The following is a 20,020-nucleotide window of genomic DNA, read 5'->3' on the forward strand; positions in this document are numbered from 1 at the left end:
AATACTCTTGCAGTAATTGTGGGCAGGACGACTTTAAGTGACACATGATACTTTCAGTTAGTGTGTGCAGTGAATGGTCAGCTCTTCACTCTGACTCTGCTTCAGTCAAGAGCATGATGAGTTTCAGAATATGTTTAGTTAACCTGCTCGGGTTCTGTCTAATATTTTATGAGGATCACGGTAGATTCTGCTTGGACACTGGTGAGTTTGATTCACTTAATTTTTTGAATCTCCCTTTTTTTTTTCTCCTCAAAAATGTCCTGTCACTTTTTATACATTAAGTGAAATTTTGTGGCAGTTTGGCAGCTGCCAAAGCCGAGCATCAGTCATCTGAAGGCTGTCAATGACAAACAAAGCCTCTTGGTGAGCTGGCTGGTAAAACACAGTGACTTTGTGGGCAACATTTACGAGATCCAGATCAGCCGCACTGAAAACCACACCGTTATTTACAATGTGAGTACTGAAGGATTTGCTGCCTTGATTTTATACTGTTTAAAGACTATATAGTAACATCCCAGTAATTTTATGGTATTGATTATGCTACTTTTACTATGGTGATGTTAAACATAACTACAACCTCCTGTAAAGTCCATGTCCCTGTTTTTGTTAATCAAGAGAAATATTAGTTTATTTTCCATGGATTCAAATGAATATACATGGGCATGGACCTCTGAGCTGCCTCTGGAGTGTGTCGATCACTCAGTCAGGATTCGACATTTCAGTAATCAGTCTGTCCCGAGTCCCTGGAGCAACTGGGTAACCAACGATGGTGAGATGATGATACTCTAATCTCAATTACCAGTCTACTTGAGTAAAACTAACGAACACACAGAAAAAAGGCCAGGCTCTTGCATGCACAGTTTTACTGATAAGATCATGACATCAAATAAGCATTAGTTTCGGTTCTCGGCAAGTATGAGCCACCATTCTTTTTATCTTCCCTTTCACCAATCTTAACATCAGTGTTTCTCAACTTTTGCAGTCATTGCAAATGTCTGTTGCAATGCACATCATGCTCAAAGCCTGGCCATAATAAACTTGCCTAGAATCTTGTACTAAGGGGTGATGTAAAGGAAAGTTAGGTTACCCTAACCTACCAGGTATTGAGACTGTAGAATGACTCTGTTCTGTGACCTGTAGGAGTCCAGCCAACTGATAAGACCAAGTTGTTCCCAAACCAACGGGTGCTGAGAGAGGGCACCAGTGCTGTGTTCTGCTGTGTTCCCACAAGAGGAGTCAGTATTACCAGCATTACCCTCAATGACAACAAATCTTATATTATCAACATTGGAGCCAGAGTCAAAGCTCTAAAACTAGATAACCTGACTATTCCAACACAGCGAATCAAAGTCCTTTCACTCATATGCACTGATTCAACAGGCAAGCAGAGTTATGCTGGGAAGTACGTCAGTTGTAAGTTGGAATTATTATTTTAATTTACTTTCTTTGAACATTATTTATCCAAAGGACTTTTACATATATGTATGTGTGTGTGTGCTGTAGTTCCTCCCCAGAAGCCCAGAAACCTCAGCTGTGCAACCTCAGACATGACAACTGTCACTTGCACCTGGGATCCAGGCAGAAAACGAGACCAGTTCGATCGCAACATGCAAACACGCACTCTCCACATAGAGTAAGAGTACACATTACCAAACATTCAGAATGTCCAACATAGATGGCAGTGTTTTTGTAAATCCTGGTCCATTATTTACAGCATGTATACTTTGAGAAATATACTTCCAGTCCCTCTCTGATGCTGCTATGTGTACCCTAGCAGTACAACATACGTTACTCAGCTATGAAGTTAAATAGTAATAGTTGTGCAGACAGACTCAAAGATTTCTTCAAAACAGCATGTATGTTTAATTCATGTGGAGCTGCCTCTGTGCCTGCCTTCTTCAAACCAGACTATAAAAGTATACTATACTCAGTTGGACAACTCTCTAACTAAACAAGGTTACATGGCAAAAAAGGTTGTTTGTTCTTCCCAAACAGACATTTACTACAAGTGCTTTGTTGTTGAAATCACAGGAACTCAGACCAGGCTCCCATCCAATGTGAGCAGTCGTCTTGTACTTTCTCGGCCATCCCACAGTTGAAAGAATACAACATCAGTGTGCTGGTGAAGGACCAGCTGGGAGAGGAGACAGAGAGCTACAGCTTCAACATCTCTGACAGAGGTCAGAGGTCACGCAAACATTCAACCAGAATATGGAATACACAGTATATGTTGCTTCTGTTTACTTTGGATTGTGTTTATGAACACTAAAGAATAAAATATGCGTTACTGATAATGCTGTGTTTTTAGCAAATGTGGGGATTTCATGTGTTTTTTGCTGTTAGTGATTCCTGTTGTGGAGTGGGGCAGAGTGAGCCCTGGGGTGACAGACACCACTTTGTCCTGGATCGTACAGGCAAACTTAACTCAGCTGAACCTCCTCTGTCAGGTCACTACAGACCCAGGCAGCACCACTGAGGTGACTTTAATATGGTTTAACAAAAACATTCATACTGCAGAAATGAAAGATGGACATTTTATTGCATTTTTTTTTCTCGTCTGTGTAACAGATGAGCTGTAATAGTGTGAGTGGGCTCTGCAAAGTCAAACTGGAACTGCTTCCCAACACCCGCTACTCAACCAGGGTACGTTGCTCTGTCAATGGCAGGCTCTGGGGAGAATGGACACAGCCCAGATCCTTCACAACCTGTGAGTCCATTTTCAGTGAAGTTTGAGTTAAGACTCAACACAGACAAAATTAATCAAAAATCAGGAAATAAATAACCCTTTAACATTCATGAACCCATGGCATCATGGTTGCAATCTCCAACTTTGCCAATAGAACCAGAAAAGTTAATTTTCCTTCCACAATTCCTTTTCTTTCTTCATATATACTTTATTTTAACAGGCAAGTAAGTCACAAAGTCACTCTAATAGACTACTGAAAGTACAACAGTCTTACAACAAGTATACTGGTTCTGCTATTGGATGATCTCCCATGCCTGTGATTCCTTAAACAAATCATCTTCACATGCTTTCCTCAGGTCCATTGGTGACCTTGGATGTATGGAGGAGTATAAAGCAGCTATCTGACCCAAACAGTCGCCAAGTTACTCTATTATGGTCTCTAGTAAGACTCATCTGTTTTCCTTCAAATGTTTTATTTTGACAAAAATATTGAACCTCTCAGTTGTGTATAAGGAGAGCATGACCATGAACTTTTCCCAACTTTCATGCGCATCTTTGTTCTCAGCATGTTTCTGACTCTGCAGCCACAGTGCACATACAAGGCTACATAGTTCAGTGGTCGGAGGCCCAAAACTGGACCGAGTGGAAGGACAGTGGACAAACCCAGGCAGAGGTCTCCATAGGTCCAGGACAGTATGAGTTCACTGTCCAGGCTGTTCTCCACATTGACTCCACCATCTTCGCTCACATCACCATCCCAAAGAGCGATGGAGGTGAGCAACACATGTGGAATCAGCTAAGATTCTCTTCATGTCTCCGATTGTACGTTTCACACCTTTTTTTCTGACAACACCTCTAAAATATTAAGCTTACTTTCCTGGAAATTCAACTTCTTCCAACAACAACAGCTGTAAGCGTGTGTGTCTATCTGTATATCAGCTGGATGTCTCAAAATTTTACAAATTCTGCAAAATGTAGTGGACGTTTCGATTCTAGTGGTGGATTTCTGCCATTAGATGATCATTGTGCATTTCGTGGAACAGGGTGATGAAGAATTGTTCAGTTTTTGCTTTCTGAATTCACCTTCATAACTGCTTTTTGCAGCACAGTCTGAATTATGTGTCTCTGTCTAGAAAACCGCCCAGTAGAGAAGCGGTTGAACAGCAGCACACCTGCTGGTTTTAATCTGTCCTGGGACCAGCTGGACACTGCCACCTGTGGCTATACTGTGGAGTGGTGCATTCTGGGACATGCAGTGCCTTGCACTCTGCGCTGGATGAAGGTTCCAGAAGGAAACAATACATTGTTTCTACCTGCTAGTAAGTTTTTGTTGTTTTCCTTTAGTGGTCACTGTAAATGCATCCTTTAAATCTTGCCATTTATTGTCATACACCTTTATGTTGTAGGAAACTTCAAAGAAGGTTGCAGGTATACATTTAATATCTATGGCTGCATGGAAAATGGACACAGACTCCTGGAGATACAGACTGGATACTCAAAAGAGCTCAGTGAGTGTTATTACTGATTAACTAGTTGTACTGAAAATGTGTGTGTCTGTGTTCTTGTATTTATGTACATCTAACAGCAGTATTTCTTTATGAGGTTAATAAGGTGTTTTGCTGGTCCCCTAGGCACTTAGTAGAGGGGCTGCCTTAACAGACTGAGTAGGGAGACACACTGCAAGACAGATTAGGTCTTTGAATAGGTGACAGGTTAACTTTTGACACAGGATGTCTTCATCAGAGGCTCGAATTAGAACCTCCTCCAGATGTCATCTATATGCATGACACCATCTTGCATATAGATGACAGAGACAAGAAGGAAATGCAAATTATATCCAGTTACTTACACCAGGTATAATTTTATTAAAGTTAACAACTACAAACACCAAACCAGTGGAAAAAGGAGATAGAGCTTTTGCAGAAGCAGTGCAGGTGTTAGATAAGAAAGTCCCTGTAGGCTCACATCAGTTAGAGAATGTCTATTGCTTTAGTTCTAATTGATGTTATCTGTCTTCCTTCCTCAAAACCGCCCTCTGTACCTCAGCATCTCTACAGTCCCCGAATTTGGTTGAACCTGTTCAGAGTACTTCATCATCTGTAACACTGGAGTGGCATTACAATGAGGATGATCCGGCTCATCCAGCGTTCATCACTGGTTACCTGGTTATGGTGCAGAAAGTAGGATCTGATATGCCCTCAGGTCATGCTGCAAGTGAGTGCAGAGGAAAAGCTTCCGGTCTTATTTCTTGTTCTCCTTCTCTGTTAAAAGACAAAACATGCTAAATATAATAATAATTATATAGGTCAATGGGAGCAATCTCAGATAAACACCGATTTGAGTCACTCTTACATACATTAGGGTGAAACAAGGCATTTATAATCTTGTGTACATCTAGATTTGTTCAACGTGTCGGTGGCAGACCCTCGGAGGAAGTCTGTGACCATAGAGGGTCTGCAGCAAAACCAAGAGTATACATTGTTAGTGAGTGCTCTCACTAAGGAGGGGCCTGGACAACCTGCCAGTATCACCATCAGGACCAGAACCAACTGTGAGCTCCAGAGATACAACAATTCAACAATATCAATCACTTTTACTATTGTTTTTCTCAGAATTATGACTTAAAGTTCTAAAAGTCCAGTGCAATTTTAGGGCTTGAAATGTACACACTGATTATGTAAGCTGCATCCTGTTTCCTCTGCAAGACTCTGCTCACTTGGCCAAGATACTGATTCCCATCTTGTTGCTGCTGGGCTGCACCATTCTCCTGTGGCCTCAAAGAGGAAGGTGAGTAACCTCATGTGTAAATCTTGGCTTAAACATTAATTCCTGGAGGAGACAACCTAGAGCTTTTCTCTCTTCCATCTTCTGTTTGGTTCTGTTTCTTCTCCAGGGCGAAGAATGGGCTGAAGAAGATTTTTGTTTATCCTGCTGGTATGAACATCCAAATTCCTGAGTTAGACAGTTTCCTGCAAGAGGTATGGACTAACCCAACAAATATTCAGATCATGCACAGAGGAATACAGAGATAATACATTTAAAACATAATACAGAGAGAGCATGGAAATATTACTATAACTGTCACTCAACAAACTAAATTTTATGCACTCTACAGCATAAACTACAGAGCCCCGGTTTTGTTTTATATATTCAGGTGGTACTTTTTACTTTTTACTTAAAATTTCCCTAATCATCACACAGAAATGCTGTATAGGCAAATTAGATACAGTAACAGAATTTCCTCTGTGTGTGTGTGTGTGTGTGTGTGTGTGTGTGTGTGTGTGTGTGTGTGTGTGTGTGTGTGTGTGTGTGTGTGTGTTTTTGACTGAAAGTAAACACAGCAGTCATCACCTAGAGTGAACCAGATAAAGTAGATCCACCTGGCTGGCGTAGTCATGCACACGCACCATCTTGTGTACATTGTTCCCACAGATATAGCCATCCCCTCCTTCTTTATCTAAACTCATGTGAAACTGCCTCAGGTTTATATTATTTTATTCCTGCATGTTTGTACAGACCAGTGAGAAGCTGCAGTCTCAGAATGTGGAGTGCAGCTGCTGTGACATTGAGATCCTGAATACCAGCGCTCCTCTGAATGAAACATCCACAGTAAGCGATCCTGAACCCATAAACACGCTGACCTCTTCTGGTTCCCAGCCTTCTCCTTCTGCCTTGTCACTCTCCTGTGTGCCACTCCAAGCAGAGAACTGTCCACAGTCAGTCACGGTGCTCTGGGACAGACCGGCCCTTCAGCAAACAATCTGCATGACAAACAAGACTTATTTTTACACAGTAAAGGAGGATTTGTCTGAGGCACAAGAAGTCATGATCAGTGAAATCAATGAACCCTCTGGGAGTCTGCAGGAATCATGTAGTGTTACATATGACTATATATCAACTGATACTTTATAGTTTAAAGTTGAAGACCAAGCCCAAAACTTCTAAGTCATATGCTTCATGTATCCATTTCAAGAGTGTAAACAGATGCACTGTTCATTAGACATAATGTGGGGGGGTGCTTTTCTTCCCTTTAATCAATTGTGACAGGACGGGGGGAGAGAGAGGGGACGCAACAAAGGGCCACAGGTCGGGGTCCAGCGCATGGCCGCTGCAGCAAGGACACAGCCTTGATACATGGGGCGCCAGCTCTACCAGGTGAGCCATCAGGGCACCCCTCTGAGGCTTTCTAATGTAAATATGTTAAGGTTTTGTATTTACCCCACATGTTAACATGCTATGTGTACATATAGTTTGATTGGAAATATGTATCTTGCAGAGTTCATCGTAACATAATGTGTGTAGAGCAGAAAAACACACAGCAGATATAAGCAATCTAAAGAGTATTTTAAACCACTCACAACTCACTGTAAACTGCAAAGTAACTAGAGATGTTATCTACAGGATGCAACTGGTAGTGATGATGACGCAGTTGTTACTTGCATGGCATTATCAAATATATACTTAGTATTTTTTAAAATCAAAAATGGATTTTGAATGATGAGGTTGTAGGAGTATATATGTATGGGTTACATAATAGAAAGTCTGTTTTTACTGTCAAACATCAAAACATGCATTTGTTATGACTGATAATGTAATTTCATGTACAGTGGATTTATCTAGTGTGTTGTTGCCCTGTGCATTTCAGGGTGCCAAAAGAAACACAATTTTCGATTTAGCCATTTCAAAGGCATCTAGGGGAGTGAGTTAGGTGTGCAGCTTTATCAAGGAGCACAAAGAACCGGTTTATAGCAGGAAATCTGTTTCCTAAATGAGTGCGTGTTTTACCGTATCTGTTATCCAAGAATAGCACTGCTGTGTGTGATCTTGGTTTTACTCTAGGTAGAAATCTAGCTCAGAATAAAGAATCACACTGATTTTAATGATTTAGACAAAGTTTTCATCGACTATGCCGTCTGTTGGACAAGCAACTTCACAACAAGCTGTTTTAAGTATTGAAGTTTTTGCTGGTTATGTATTCAATTATTTACTGACTAGTGCAAGTTTAAGCCTATAAATAAGCAATGTTATCTTAAACTGCAAAAATGTCCCATGTTTTTACTCTGTAAATAAATAAAAACCTCAAGGTTGAGAACATCACATTATTCATTTGAACTGATCATTCAAATGAATAAATAATTAGCTATTCAGTCTTTCAGTGTAATCAACATATATCTCAATGTTTTGAAAACTACAAATGCATTTAGTTTCCTGGAAGTCAAAGATATGACTGGATTGCACAGTTCAAATGATTTGTAACCTGACTCAATCAACAGTAACAGGATCTCACCCACATACATTCCCTGCTCATTACTTTGTTCAGTTGACTCCACTGTGTGTCTTCTGTAAGTTGCAGAACTGGTTCTGAAAAAACAGTGTCAAACCTCTGCTGTGATGTGGCTGTGACAGAGTCAGCTACTAAAGTGTCAGGTAACAAATAGCTGCTCAGTGGCTGCTGGACTGTCCATTTATGTAGGATATGTCCATTTTCAGATTCTGGGATTCAGCTGCTTGTGAACTTGAATCTGACCTGATATTAATGATGCCCATCAGGCACTCACAACAGAAAACAAATGGCAAATCAGAGAAACCTTTCCTTTTACACTCATCCTGGCACCTAATCTGTTAACTGCTTGGTTTCCAGATAAATCCATCCAGAGTATTTCTTTCCTCATTCCATTATTATGTTCAGTTGGAAATACACCATGAAACAAAAGAAAAATGAATGAGTCTCATTTAAAGTTCTATACCATTTATTTATATTCACAGTCCACTAAATGTGAATGTAAAAAAATACAAGTCACAGTTTATAATAGAGTATAAGGTCATACAGTAGTAACAACATCCTGAGCAAAGTAAATAGAATGTGTGGATTTCATTCTAGATTTCCACAGTAATGCTATTTAGAGACTGAAGTACAGAGGTGATTGGTTGATTGTCCTGAAACTCCTGGCAGCTTTAGGGATTTTCCCCACAACTCTTTAAGAAAAATGGATCTCTCTCACGCACGCACAGCTCTTTGGTCACTGGACTGAGCTGTGACCTGAGCCGCCTCATCCCTCAGTAGTGCAGAGATCACAGGAAAAAACTGAAAAAAGCAGCACACTCTGACCTGCCAAAAAAGTGTTTTAAATCAACATGGAGCTTTGGGTCAAGCAGCAAACAGACGGAAAGAGGTGACACATCCACTCAGTTGAGTCAGTTTTTGTTTTTTTGTGGTTTGATCTTTGGATCTATTAGGAGGATCTTCAGCTGCCTGCATGGGAGCAAAGTCTGCTCTCAGATTTTAGGCCGCGCCTTTAAGATCCAAAATGGCCCACTGAACAGATGCCTGTCCTCATACAGAAGTCCTCTGATGTACTCTTACCCTCACCTTGCTGTGCTTTCTAAAACGGAAAGGGATGAGAGTGTTTACATGACAACCACAGTAAAACAATAACAAACTTTAATATGAAGTGGAAAAAGTGCCGATCGTGTGAGGTGATTTGTCTTTCTTTGATGAGCTGGGATACAAAGTTCAGACATGTGACACCAGAAGGCAAGTGAACAAATGGCAGTTTGCAAGATTGCTGTGTCAACAAAATCAAATTGTAGCTCCAGCAAAATCAAGTTAGGGCTTGTGTCTGTTCTTTACCGTTGTGGTGGTGACACCATGCACTTCCAGAGGACAGCGTAGAGAGCAAGTAAAAAGGCAATGAACACTGTGGCCGCTATTGCACCTAAAAGCATACATACACATGTTTATTTGTACATATTAAAACACAACTACACATATGCTCATAGTTGCATGCAAGTGTAGCAAATAATTTGTTTACCTTAGACAAAAAACAAACAAAAAAGACTGTGTGATTATTCATGCTTCTCATTTTTCTATCCATTGTCACTGTTCTTATATATTTAAAATAAATTCCTCATTCCACAAGAAAAACATAATATTTTCAGTGCTTTGGGTATTTCTCCCTCACATCTTTCAGAGCTCTGCAGACTTCAATCCTGCATGCATATTATTGCTGACCATTGCTTACTTCCAAAAAACTTTCATACACAGAATTTTATCCTGACCAGCAATGAGCTGTGTGTCAAAACAGAACAGTAGATGATTGAACCTCAAAAAAGTGCACAGTTGAGATTGTGTTATATGATTGTTTTTAAGTGATAAACTCCTTCAAACTACATTTTCAGGTTCAACCACTGAAATTGCTGCTACTAGTTCGGTCACACATCAGCTTGCTTTATCAGTGAAACACTTCCTATACGTGTTGATAGTAGAGTTGCAACAATTAACCGACTAATCAATCAATTGTTTAAGTAATTTTTCACGAGAAAATGACAGAAAATGCTGTTTTCAGCCTCTCAAACATGGAGATTTCCTGCTTGTCTTTTAAAATCATGTTAAACTGAATATATTTACATTAAATGACATCACTGTAGACATTGAGAAACTAAAAATAATCGTTAAATTAATGGATAATGAAAATGATTGTTAGTTGCAGCCCTAATTGATAGGGGCACCTCTGTTGTCTATACCTTCCCCTAGCAAACAGAGGGAGGAAAACATGGTGGACCCAGGGTCACCAAAGTGCAGAAGCTCTCTAATAGAACGTTCAAATGATAGCAGAGAGCAGACCTGGGAAGTCATAAAACACTTTGTATACAACTGCACACAGAGAGAGAAGTGTGCGTTGTAGAAGTGTTATATTTCTGACTGTATGACAAAAACTACCACAACTGACTATTTTGGGAAAATCGTGGTTTCAGACGCAGCCACTGAAAATAACCACAAGCAATTTGATCAAAATGACAAGACACACACTGCTTTGCAGTCATATTCTAAAAATAACTGACAAATAAAATGCTTGTTTTTAAATCTTGCTTGCAACTTGCCTCCGTTGTTTGTGGGTCTCTACTCTCTGATTTAAACAGGCGGTCTTTGTTAGCTCAAGGTGGTATATCTTACAAATGAGGTGTTTTTCTCTGAAACAGGTCTTACAGGGTCTTTAAAGACATCAGATTTTGGTCGGGGGGGACTTACCAGGGATGATTCCACTGCTCTTGGTCAAAGAGTCATCTGTTTGAGACGGACGAGTGGCAGCTGCAGTTGTAACTTAATGAGGAAAAATAGACAATACTTCACAACAATGCAAATATAAAAGAACGAGTGTGTGTGTGTGTGAGAGAGATACATTTCCCTGCAACTGAACCATGAATGAGGCTGTATGGAATTTAAATAAAAAAATGTTTGAGTCTAAAAGGTGATGAACCCAGCATTTGAATGGCTCATTATTAATATGCAGGGTAAACAAGGTCATCGAAACACCTCATCATACATGAAATATGTGGATTTGGATGCAGCACCTCTATTCCAAACCAACTTTTGCAAGCTCATGATGTGCAGTGTTTGTTGAGAGATGTTGATTCAAATCTGTGGTTATTTTTGAATAATAAGAGTTCTGTAGAGGACTGCAGGGCACTACAGTCACTTCTGTGTACACAAGCATGAACCTGTTTGTGATGATCCTCTGAACATTTGCATCAAAAATAAATAAGTAAATTCTCCTTCTATAAGCATTCTCAATGCATTTAAATCTTTCATACAACATTTCTTCAGTTACAGTAGTTTAGTCTATGAGCATTGACCAGGAACTACAGTATTCATGTATTTACATGCAGTATGTTTCCATGATTCTCCTCTTGCCACATTGAATAATTAGAATTTTTGTCAGTACTTCCTTGAAACTTTGCTATTTGAAGTGTGTTGCTCTGAAATAACATTGGTATTGATTACCAGTCATCTAAAGCTGGCATAAACAGAATTTACCTGAAGTGGACTCCCATGCTTACCTGGCACTGTAATCTGATTTAGGTATTGTAGCCCTTTTTGTGTAGTATTAAGTATCAACTAACTGAAAAAGACTGAAGGTGTAACACTTACCATTTCTCTGTTGAACTGTGTGTAAAAGCTGCCATGTAGGAACATCTGGGTCAACCATCTGACAATGCAGCAGAAACACTGGTGTTAGAAATGTAGAGCACAGGGCACTGACAGTGGCAGGACACACTGCAGCTGGGACACTTGTGTCCTGTGCAGGTTGAAAATCAGCCCTGCTGCCTGCAGCAGAAGTGGGAAACTTTCTGCAGGAAGTTCAGCAATGTGGAAAATCAGAGCGCTTCAGGCGACCAGGCGCAAAGATAAGGAAAACATGCAAGATAAGAAAATATCCACATATTTCCAAAACATTTGCGCTGGGACAACATTTGTTCCTGCGACAGGGTGAAAACAACTTCCAGTCCAAGTTGTAACCTCAATGAAACACGACTCATTGGAGGCTTGTTAACAAGTAAATCAGTTTTAGGCTTTTAACCGTCGCAGAGTAGCACTAACATACCGAGAGAGAGAGAGAGGCTCACTCTTGGATCAACAGACTTGTTTACTGTACAGTGCTGCACTTCAGGAAAGTCTGTTTTTCTTTTCTGGCCTCTCACCTTAGAGCTGGTCCCGTAGCTGATGACAGTCCTGCTCTTGTTTTTCCCCTCCATCCACATCGGTGAGACCGTGCGCTCAGACTTCAGTTTATGCTGTTCTCTGAGACGCGCCTCTCCTGCTGCATTCAAGGGTCTCTTTTAAACTCGTATTTTTCTCTTATAACAGACAAAAAACCTCTGGACAGTTGTCGTGCCAATGTAGGTATCCCCGACAGAAAGTGCTTCCCCTGGCCGCGGGAGCGCGCATTCATTCAGCGAAGGCGGAGAAATAGTGGTGCGCTGGCTTTCACCCAAGTAAATTAAAACTTACAACAATTGCATTGTTTAATTCAATGTTCTGTTGTTGTACGTCGTAACGTCGTACTACGTACTGAACGGAAAAACCAAGGCAATACTTTCCTCATGTGATTTGACATATAACACGCTGTAATTCAAGTCTGGTATGGAATTTGTCGAACTAAATAAACGTCGATATCCAAAATCAAGATCACTGTGATTGTTTTCTGGCTTCAATTACAATTATTTCAATTACAATCTACTTCACTCGAAATGTAACTATAATAGACAGATGAAGCCTGACCATCAAATGATTTATTTTAGGTGTACTTCAGATACTAGATACTATAATTCACAACTCACTGTTTATTATAACATAATATACTGTCTCAAATGCAATATTGTATTGCATTACAATGTGAGCAGTGTCAATGACAGTCAATGACTTCTTTGTCGGGTGTATGTAAAGGTCAAAAAGCCACATTTTGCGGATTAATTGGGTCAAAGAAAGGCAAAAAACCCGAGTTTTGGTGCTATCCATTAACAGTAAATAATCAGGATCTCCTTTGTGTTGTGAATGTTTTGTTGTTGCTTGTCTTATCTTACCTTCAACGACGTACAGAGACGCTTTTCTCCGAAGAATAAATTTATCTTTCTTAGATAAATTGTCCGGGTATTCATTTTTAAGTTTGTAATTCACAATCAGTGTGTAGTCTTTCGGGTCCATTATCTATCAGCTTAAGCTTTTTTTTCCACTGCGCACTTTACTGACTCACTTCTCCGCGTTCGCTGAATGAATGCGCGCTCCCGCGGCCAGGGGAAACACTTTCTGTCGGGGGTGTTTAAGTTAAATTATAGATTTGTTTTTAATAATAGACCCATTTAAACATGCACTCCATGTGTAGCTATTCCAAAGGTCAACACTATTTATTTAACAATGAATGCTTTCATTAACACACGAGTTAACATTGTTAAAAATTACCTCCTTACTAACACTTCTCTTGTAATCATTTGCTTTTGTTTTATGAATATTGTTTCTATTAAGATGCGATATTTCCTACAACACCTGAAGGGTGCATCAGCTTCTCTGCTGACCTTCCTGTAAAAGGGCAGACAGGAGAGGCCACACAGCTCTATTTGCTGATTACAAGATACCAAAGATACTACTGTTGACTTTTAAACAACGCATAGGTCACATCTACCTTTACACTGTTTTAGAGGATTTCCTGCAACACCTTACTGCCATCTTAGAATTCAGTTTCCTACTTCAAACCTTGAAAATACCACCAGCATGCCAGATGCCACTTGTTTTCGTTTATCTAAGCAAGATTACACGTTCTGTAAACAATCAGTTTGAAGAAATCAAAAACAAAATGTTAATACAGACAGAAAAGAACAGTTTATTATCTGAAGTCTTGTTTTAAGTTTGCAAACCACATCTGGATCAAAACGTTTAACGCAGACTGTTTAACACACTGGTCAGTAAGACAAGACCTGCAAATAGCTTCAGCGTGACTCCATAGATTTGACAGATTTCCCAATTCAGCACATTAATTGTAAAGTTTGAAAAGAAGAAATTAAACAAATATGTCAGAAACAACCCTGGACACGCTTCACATGGGAATTAGTCATAAGAATAGCATATACAAAGGTCAATTTACTGTCCTTTATGAGAAATAGTTTAGTTTCTTCTCTCTACTTTAGAGAGATACACACCAACAGTCTGCAGAGATATTGCACCAAAGTTTACACTGTAAAAGCAGAAAGAGCAATTCAGATCTCTCACACACACACACACACACACACACACACACGCACACACGCACACACACACACCACATCAATGCAGCCTGCAGATGTTGTATATCAGCAAATCATACATACATACAGCAGAAAGTGAGCAGAGAAACATCTAAAATACACAACCAAAGGCATGTCTATATCATAAACTGATGAGCAGTTCCTGAAGAAAGAAATTTCGACCCAGTCGGACCTAAATACCAAGCAAACGGTGCTGACAGTAAAAAAAAAAAAAAAGAAAAGAAAAGGTCAGCTGTGGAGTGTCTTAAAATAAGACTAGGGTGTGAAATCATTCAATTAACATCGCTCAACATATCTCTGTTCTATTTCAAAAGTTACACCCATTTCAGGAGAAACTTGAGGCCAAAGAGTGCAACAGCACCTGAGGATTCCCAGAATCACCTCAGTCACAATAAATGATGGTAAAATGTCAGTGATCCCAGGATTGAGAGGTACACATGAGCCCTGGACTGCAGAAGTCTGAGTCAGCTTTTGAACTCTAAAAACCTTCTTAAGCGCCATGTGTTGGCTTTAAGAGTGAAAAGCATGGCTAAAATGCACAAAGTGTACACAAAAGAGAGTCAGTCCTCCTCATGAGACATAATGTTTAAACAGAACATGGGGGGGGGTTAACATGTTAGCCACTCTGCAATAAGGCTGCGTCTATGAAGAAACATTTTCACATCTATTCTCATCAGCTTTAAAGGTGCATCATCACTCAATAACACACTCACCCGAAGCGGGAATGTTTAAGATTACATTTAACATTATGAGTAAAGCAAAGGAAGTTGTGTAGCCTAATCTAATCTAGCAAGGATGTTTCAAAACTACTACTGTAAAATTCTGTGAGATTTTGATATCACATGTTCAAGCAGCTACTTACTGTCATTAGAGTTTTTAGATTGGCCTCAATGTTGAGGCTCACTGGACAAATACACTAAATAAAACAGGGCCACCTGGTGGGCAACAAAGGTTATGCCTGCAAGAAAAACAAGAATTGAACCAAAACAGTGACGTAATTCTATGAATTCACAAGATAAGACTGCGAGATTGTCAGAGTTGCCTTGAAGCAGAAGCCCAACTGTGGTTAATACTTTGAAATCAAACTGTTAAGAATTGATTGAATCTGAATAACATTAAATGGTTTGAAGACGTTTTCAACAATACATCACTAAAACACGTCACGCTATTATGTCCTTGGTATTGAAACACCAGACAGATGTTCACCCTTTGAAAAGGTTAAAAATAATTCAAATGTTACTGCTTCCCCTGACCAAACCCCATCACTCCTTCAGCCCCCATCAGCCACGATCCGGAGAAGTCACACTTCCACTGGCCACCCCCTTACACCCTTTCTCGCTCTTATCCTGGCGCCCCAAACCTGGATGAGACAGCGTCGGTTCTGTCCTCTGTGTTGAGAGCTTGTGGCAGGTGCATGATGGGAGTTGTAGGAAAAGCAGAAAGGCAGAGAGAGGCGTGTCCACGAGGACGAGGCAGCGACTTCACATGATTTCACAGCATGAGTTCTGTTTCCGTGCCTGCAGGTTTAACATGAACATGACACACACACACACACACACACACACACACACACACACACACACACACACACACACACACACACACACACACACACACACACACACACACACACACACACACACACACACACACACACACACACAGTCAGGCATCTAAAATAGTGAATGGCTATTAGACTTTAAGTACAGTGTTATTATGGCGAGTCGTCAGTACTCACAGTCTTGTAGAAGGCTTTGGATTGGTTTCCCAAGTGCTCTGACTTTGCCACAAGATCATCCAGTTTCTCTCCTCTCTCCAACAGACTTTCCATCGTGTTGTGCTACAGAAACAAAACATTCATTAACTAGTGTGCAGTAGAGCCCTTCTGCTGCATCCATCATCCATCTCCACCCTTCTGGTGGGCACAAATTAAATCTTGGGACGTTTTTTGACTGCCCACTCCCACTTGAGCAAAGTCAGAATTGCCCGCTCCCACAATATTTGCGTTGGGATCCCAATGCAGTAGTTTAGTGTGCAGAGGACTTTTACTGGGATTGACCCCCGGTAGAGTTTGGTAAAAAATACTGTGTAATGTTTCAGGCATGACTGGCCAATAAAATGGATGCACTGATGATAAACTCTAGTTAGTATTAATATTGTCCCCTCTATGGTTAATAGGCAGTTGTAGTGCATTTATTTCAGCCTCTAGATTAAAGTATTGGGTCGCAACTTAGGGAAGTATTTTACCAAAATGATCTTCGTCTCATCCAGCTCTGCCTGCACTTTGGTCATTGCATCTGCTTCCCTGGGGTTCTGGGAGATAAAACAAAAAACAACATGCTGTCAGGTACACTGCTATTGCATGCTAATCCTTTGGCCGCACTATGTAAAACAAGTTATTTGACTGGCCACTAACAGATTCTTGAATTTCATCTTCATGCCTCCATCTTGGCATATACTTGAGAGTCAAAACTATTTAGTAAACAGAGTCAAATGACATAAGACATATAGAAAATCTGACAACCATGAAGGCCAAGTGAAACCAAGTGAATCTGATATTGTTCTAAAGAAACAATCACAGTCTAGTCATACTCATTGGCTTTCAAGGGTTTCATTTGAGATATTTTCTGAATAACAGATTCAAAACTGACCTGGTATTTAGCAAGGTGAATGTCCAGGCTTTTGTAGTTTATGGTTTCAGGATTACCAGAGGGCCAGTCTATACTATCCACTTGCCTGGAGAACTCCTCTAATACCTAAAAAAAACAGAGAGCAATCTCAATATTGAAGGTGACATCCAAGTGCAACAATTATGTGTTTTATTAACATGCTTTTGTACTCACCTTCTCTAGCAATGTGAAACAGACTCTCTGTGGGTATTCAGTATCTGCGATTACCACAGCACCCAGGTTGTCGTTTCTTACATACACATGGCACAGGTACTCTGAAACAAGAGATAAACCATGTGGTACCATCAAAATTTCCTGGTCTTATGATACAGGTGAACCCAGAGCTAGTTGGCACACTTTGTTTAAGCCTCTGGAAATGTGGCTTGAAGTAGTTAAAATTTATGTATGGTGCCGAAATGGATCTTTATTGATCTAATAAAGTCACGAGAAAGAAAGTCACCAAGTTGGCAAGTTAGCACATTGGGGTTTCCAGTGTCTTTAAGCAAAGCAGAAGTAAAACTAAATCGGATTTCAAATAAACACTGGCACAATGTTCAAGAGCTTGGCATGTATATACTACTAGGACACCCCTAATATTGTAAATATTACACACATAACAATGCAAAGTTGATAGTATCAGTAACAGTTAAGACTGAGTGACACCAAACCTTGTGAGAACTACCTATGTGTAGAGAGACACTGAAATAGTAAATAAATAAAACATTTGACCAAATTCCAAAATAGACACAAGTTCACTGTATCGCTTAATGTTTGACAATGGAGTCACATTAGTTAAAAATAACATGACCGTCAAGCTGAGCTGAACCTGCTCTTTCTTACCTTGTTCTTTAACAGAGGCACGGCTTCCTTGTGATGTCCGCTCAACAATCAAGGCACTGGTGAAGGTCATAAACTCTTGAACACTAAAAAAAACAAAAACAAGAATGTCACTGTGGAAAAGTATCCCAGTATTGACCTTAGTCAGGCAACATTATTTCTACTAAACACTGTATTGGGGATGGTAATCAATCGTCAGATTTCCTGCCAAACCAAACAAACTGAGAGAGAGTACAGTAACTGCATACTCTCTGCAATCTACACACAGACAATTAGGACAAATAAAGTCATCCACACATTAAAAAAAGAAGTTGAATCGGTGAGATGGTGGGTCCAGTCAGTCAGACCCACCTGGAGCGCTGAAAGAAGCTGAAGGAGGAGAGGTCATAGGCCGCTTTGAGGAGGTTGGCTTTGGTCGCTCCTTTATGGATGATGCTGAGGCTGTAGAGCTTCATGCTGCCGCCGGCTCAGTTCTGCTCAGTCAGTCACAGCTAATGCAAATCACACAGCCCTGATGATCTAATTTGTAGGGTGACACAGGCGGGATCACATGAGAGCATTATCCCCTATTAGCTCAGCCAGCTAGCCTCTCTGCTAACAGTAACGCAACTAAAGAAACTTGAGGGAAGTTCAGCTGACAAGCTAGCTTACAAGTGAAAGTAGCCGCCTTATTATTAGCTACCAAGCTAACCAACTATTGTTATCTATTCTCGGCTTATTACCTTACTATTCTTTATGCGAAGATAAACTGGTTAACTGGCAGTCGGTCGTGCACATTTCAACCACAGGCTGGTGACCATGGAGCTAAATACTAAAGTTGTACATTGTTAAAACCAAGTGGAGCACACTGCTAGCTCCAGCTGCTACGAGGTGTACGTGAGGCCTCAGATAACTTACCACTCAGATAAATCAGCAGCAAACCTTCTGATTCCCGTCAGAACCACCGAGCACACTTTCTACTGCACGGACACTACAGCTCATACATATGTTCAGCGGAGGTCCGGTGACCTGAACACAACGTAGCTAACGCTGGTGATATTTATCAATAGGCAGATCACTGACCAATCACCACGTCACGATCCTCAAATGGACCACCGGGATAATAGCTCCGGTGGAAACAAGCACGACGCTGTTGTCAGGGTTCCGATTGAAGAGAAAAGTTAGTACATTTACTGCTAGTTCAGTAGTATTTTCAATAAAAATGCCACTTTTCTGTGGAGTTTTCACTTATAGATCCGATCGGGACTGTCTCATCCATTGTAGGAGACAATCTGTTTATATGTATTCTTCTGGAAAAAACAAGGCTGGGAATGTGAAATCTAAAAAAAAATGAGTGAAGGTTAAGATTTCAGGAGACCTTAACTGTGTCTAATAGCGGGCAATATAGTCCTGGTATGCTATTCGTAAATTTTAATAACTTTCTTCCCCAGGGATGATTTTCCTACTCACTAGCACCTGTTGGTGTAAAGACAAAAAATAACATCCTTGGAATAAAATGTGTACATTGGAAATAATGGACCTATGTATAAAATGATTACATTGACGTGTATGATGATAATTATAGGTGAAGTGTTTATATAAATTGCTCAAAAATTAAATTAAAAAAGTTTGCCTGTTTTCTCGTGTCATTTTGTAGATGATAATAATAATAATAATAATAATAATAATAATAATAATAATAATAATAATAATACTTTTACACAGCTTAGTGAGCTTGTAAGTTTTTTTTTTTTTTGTCTACCAAAAACATGGCACCCTCAATAGATGTTTTCTCTGGTAATCTTGCTCCATTTAACAATTTTGTCCTGGCCACTTAACTCAGTGGTAAGTGTTTTCCATGGCAGAAGTGTGCCCGTAATTCATCGTCAAGGCAACACATTGAAATCGTTTTGGCATGGAAACCGCTAAGCCTTCAGGTGCATCTGTTGACAGGTCAGCTGCACCGGGGGAAGAAATGGCTTTTCTTTCCTGGAACTAGGCTAGTTTTGGTTGCGTTAAGATATTACTGAAGTAACGTGGTCAGTGAGAAGGCCAGCTACAGACTGGGAGTTTTCTTATGTTTTCTGATTTTGCTCTAAATTTCAATGGTTATTCACTTGTATAAAGTTTTGGATGGAAGAACGTTTTAATCTTTTTTTGTGCGTAACTTTTGACTGTTGGAGCTGATGGCATAGCCAGTGCGCCAATGCGGATATTAACTGGACCTGGTAACTGCAAGAATGAAGACAAATCCACAGGTTTTACGTAATTT

General features: G+C 40.1%; 3 protein-coding genes across 6 annotated transcripts; 1 reads left to right on the forward strand and 2 right to left on the reverse strand.

The window, feature by feature from the left end:
- Nucleotides 1-41: 41 nt before the first annotated feature.
- Nucleotides 42-7,783, forward strand: osmr (oncostatin M receptor). Of its 2 annotated transcripts, XM_051423708.1 has the most exons (17): nt 42-201; nt 299-453; nt 616-769; nt 1,141-1,413; nt 1,504-1,633; nt 2,032-2,180; nt 2,344-2,477; nt 2,569-2,707; nt 3,043-3,128; nt 3,252-3,459; nt 3,820-4,005; nt 4,093-4,194; nt 4,733-4,900; nt 5,085-5,237; nt 5,392-5,473; nt 5,580-5,664; nt 6,203-7,783. In XM_051423708.1, the coding sequence occupies exons 1-17, from the start codon at nt 45-47 to the stop codon at nt 6,596-6,598; spliced, it is 2,757 nt and encodes a 918-aa protein (XP_051279668.1). In that variant the 5' UTR covers nt 42-44; the 3' UTR covers nt 6,599-7,783. The 2 variants fall into 2 exon arrangements, with proteins under 2 accessions (XP_051279668.1, XP_051279669.1); XM_051423709.1 differs by lacking the exons at nt 5,580-5,664; nt 6,203-7,783 and having other exon boundaries at nt 5,339-5,474.
- A 635-nt stretch (nt 7,784-8,418) lies between these two features.
- On the reverse strand, nt 8,419-13,250 carry sb:cb288 (uncharacterized). Of its 2 annotated transcripts, none has more exons than XM_051423721.1 (5): nt 13,049-13,250; nt 11,616-11,673; nt 10,716-10,787; nt 9,318-9,402; nt 8,419-9,069 (listed from the first exon to the last, which is right to left on the reverse strand). In XM_051423721.1, exons 1-5 carry the CDS (start codon nt 13,121-13,123, stop codon nt 9,021-9,023), a joined length of 339 nt encoding a protein of 112 aa, XP_051279681.1. In that variant the 5' UTR covers nt 13,124-13,250; the 3' UTR covers nt 8,419-9,020. The 2 variants fall into 2 exon arrangements, with proteins under 2 accessions (XP_051279681.1, XP_051279682.1); XM_051423722.1 differs by lacking the exon at nt 13,049-13,250 and adding an exon at nt 12,167-13,042.
- A 568-nt stretch (nt 13,251-13,818) lies between these two features.
- Nucleotides 13,819-18,879, reverse strand: ykt6 (YKT6 v-SNARE homolog (S. cerevisiae)). 2 transcript variants are annotated; one of them, XM_051423717.1, is made up of 8 exons: nt 18,667-18,879; nt 18,121-18,260; nt 17,773-17,855; nt 17,107-17,207; nt 16,915-17,019; nt 16,511-16,576; nt 16,002-16,103; nt 13,819-15,780 (listed from the first exon to the last, which is right to left on the reverse strand). In XM_051423717.1, exons 2-8 carry the CDS (start codon nt 18,222-18,224, stop codon nt 15,745-15,747), a joined length of 597 nt encoding a protein of 198 aa, XP_051279677.1. In that variant the 5' UTR covers nt 18,225-18,260; nt 18,667-18,879; the 3' UTR covers nt 13,819-15,744. The 2 variants fall into 2 exon arrangements, with proteins under 2 accessions (XP_051279677.1, XP_051279676.1); XM_051423716.1 differs by having other exon boundaries at nt 18,121-18,288; nt 18,667-18,878.
- Between the last annotated feature and the right edge of the window lie 1,141 nt (nt 18,880-20,020).

The sequence above is a fragment of the Dicentrarchus labrax genome, unplaced genomic scaffold (assembly GCF_905237075.1).
Source record: "Dicentrarchus labrax unplaced genomic scaffold, dlabrax2021, whole genome shotgun sequence".
In the NCBI taxonomy this organism is placed as follows: Eukaryota; Metazoa; Chordata; class Actinopteri; family Moronidae; genus Dicentrarchus; species Dicentrarchus labrax.

Bases quoted from the DNA above. Each gene is read 5' to 3' on its own strand.
- osmr (XM_051423708.1), top strand. From the start codon at position 45: ATGATACTTTCAGTTAGTGTGTGCAGTGAATGGTCAGCTCTTCACTCT. The intron at 4,006-4,092 runs GTAAGTTTTTGT...TTTATGTTGTAG, and splicing joins TACATTGTTTCTACCTGCTA to GAAACTTCAAAGAAGGTTGC. The intron at 4,901-5,084 runs GTGAGTGCAGAG...GTGTACATCTAG, and splicing joins GCCCTCAGGTCATGCTGCAA to ATTTGTTCAACGTGTCGGTG.
- sb:cb288 (XM_051423721.1), bottom strand. From the start codon at position 13,123: ATGAATACCCGGACAATTTATCTAAGAAAGATAAATTTATTCTTCGGA. The intron at 9,403-10,715 runs GTAAGTCCCCCC...GTATGCTTTTAG, and splicing joins GAGCAGTGGAATCATCCCTG to GTGCAATAGCGGCCACAGTG. The intron at 9,070-9,317 runs GTAAAGAACAGA...TTTCCGTTTTAG, and splicing joins ATGGTGTCACCACCACAACG to AAAGCACAGCAAGGTGAGGG.
- ykt6 (XM_051423717.1), bottom strand. From the start codon at position 18,224: ATGAAGCTCTACAGCCTCAGCATCATCCATAAAGGAGCGACCAAAGCC. The intron at 17,208-17,772 runs GTAAGAAAGAGC...CTCTTGTTTCAG, and splicing joins TGCCTCTGTTAAAGAACAAG to AGTACCTGTGCCATGTGTAT. The intron at 15,781-16,001 runs GTGAGTACTGAC...TTAAACCTGCAG, and splicing joins CCAAAGCCTTCTACAAGACT to GCACGGAAACAGAACTCATG.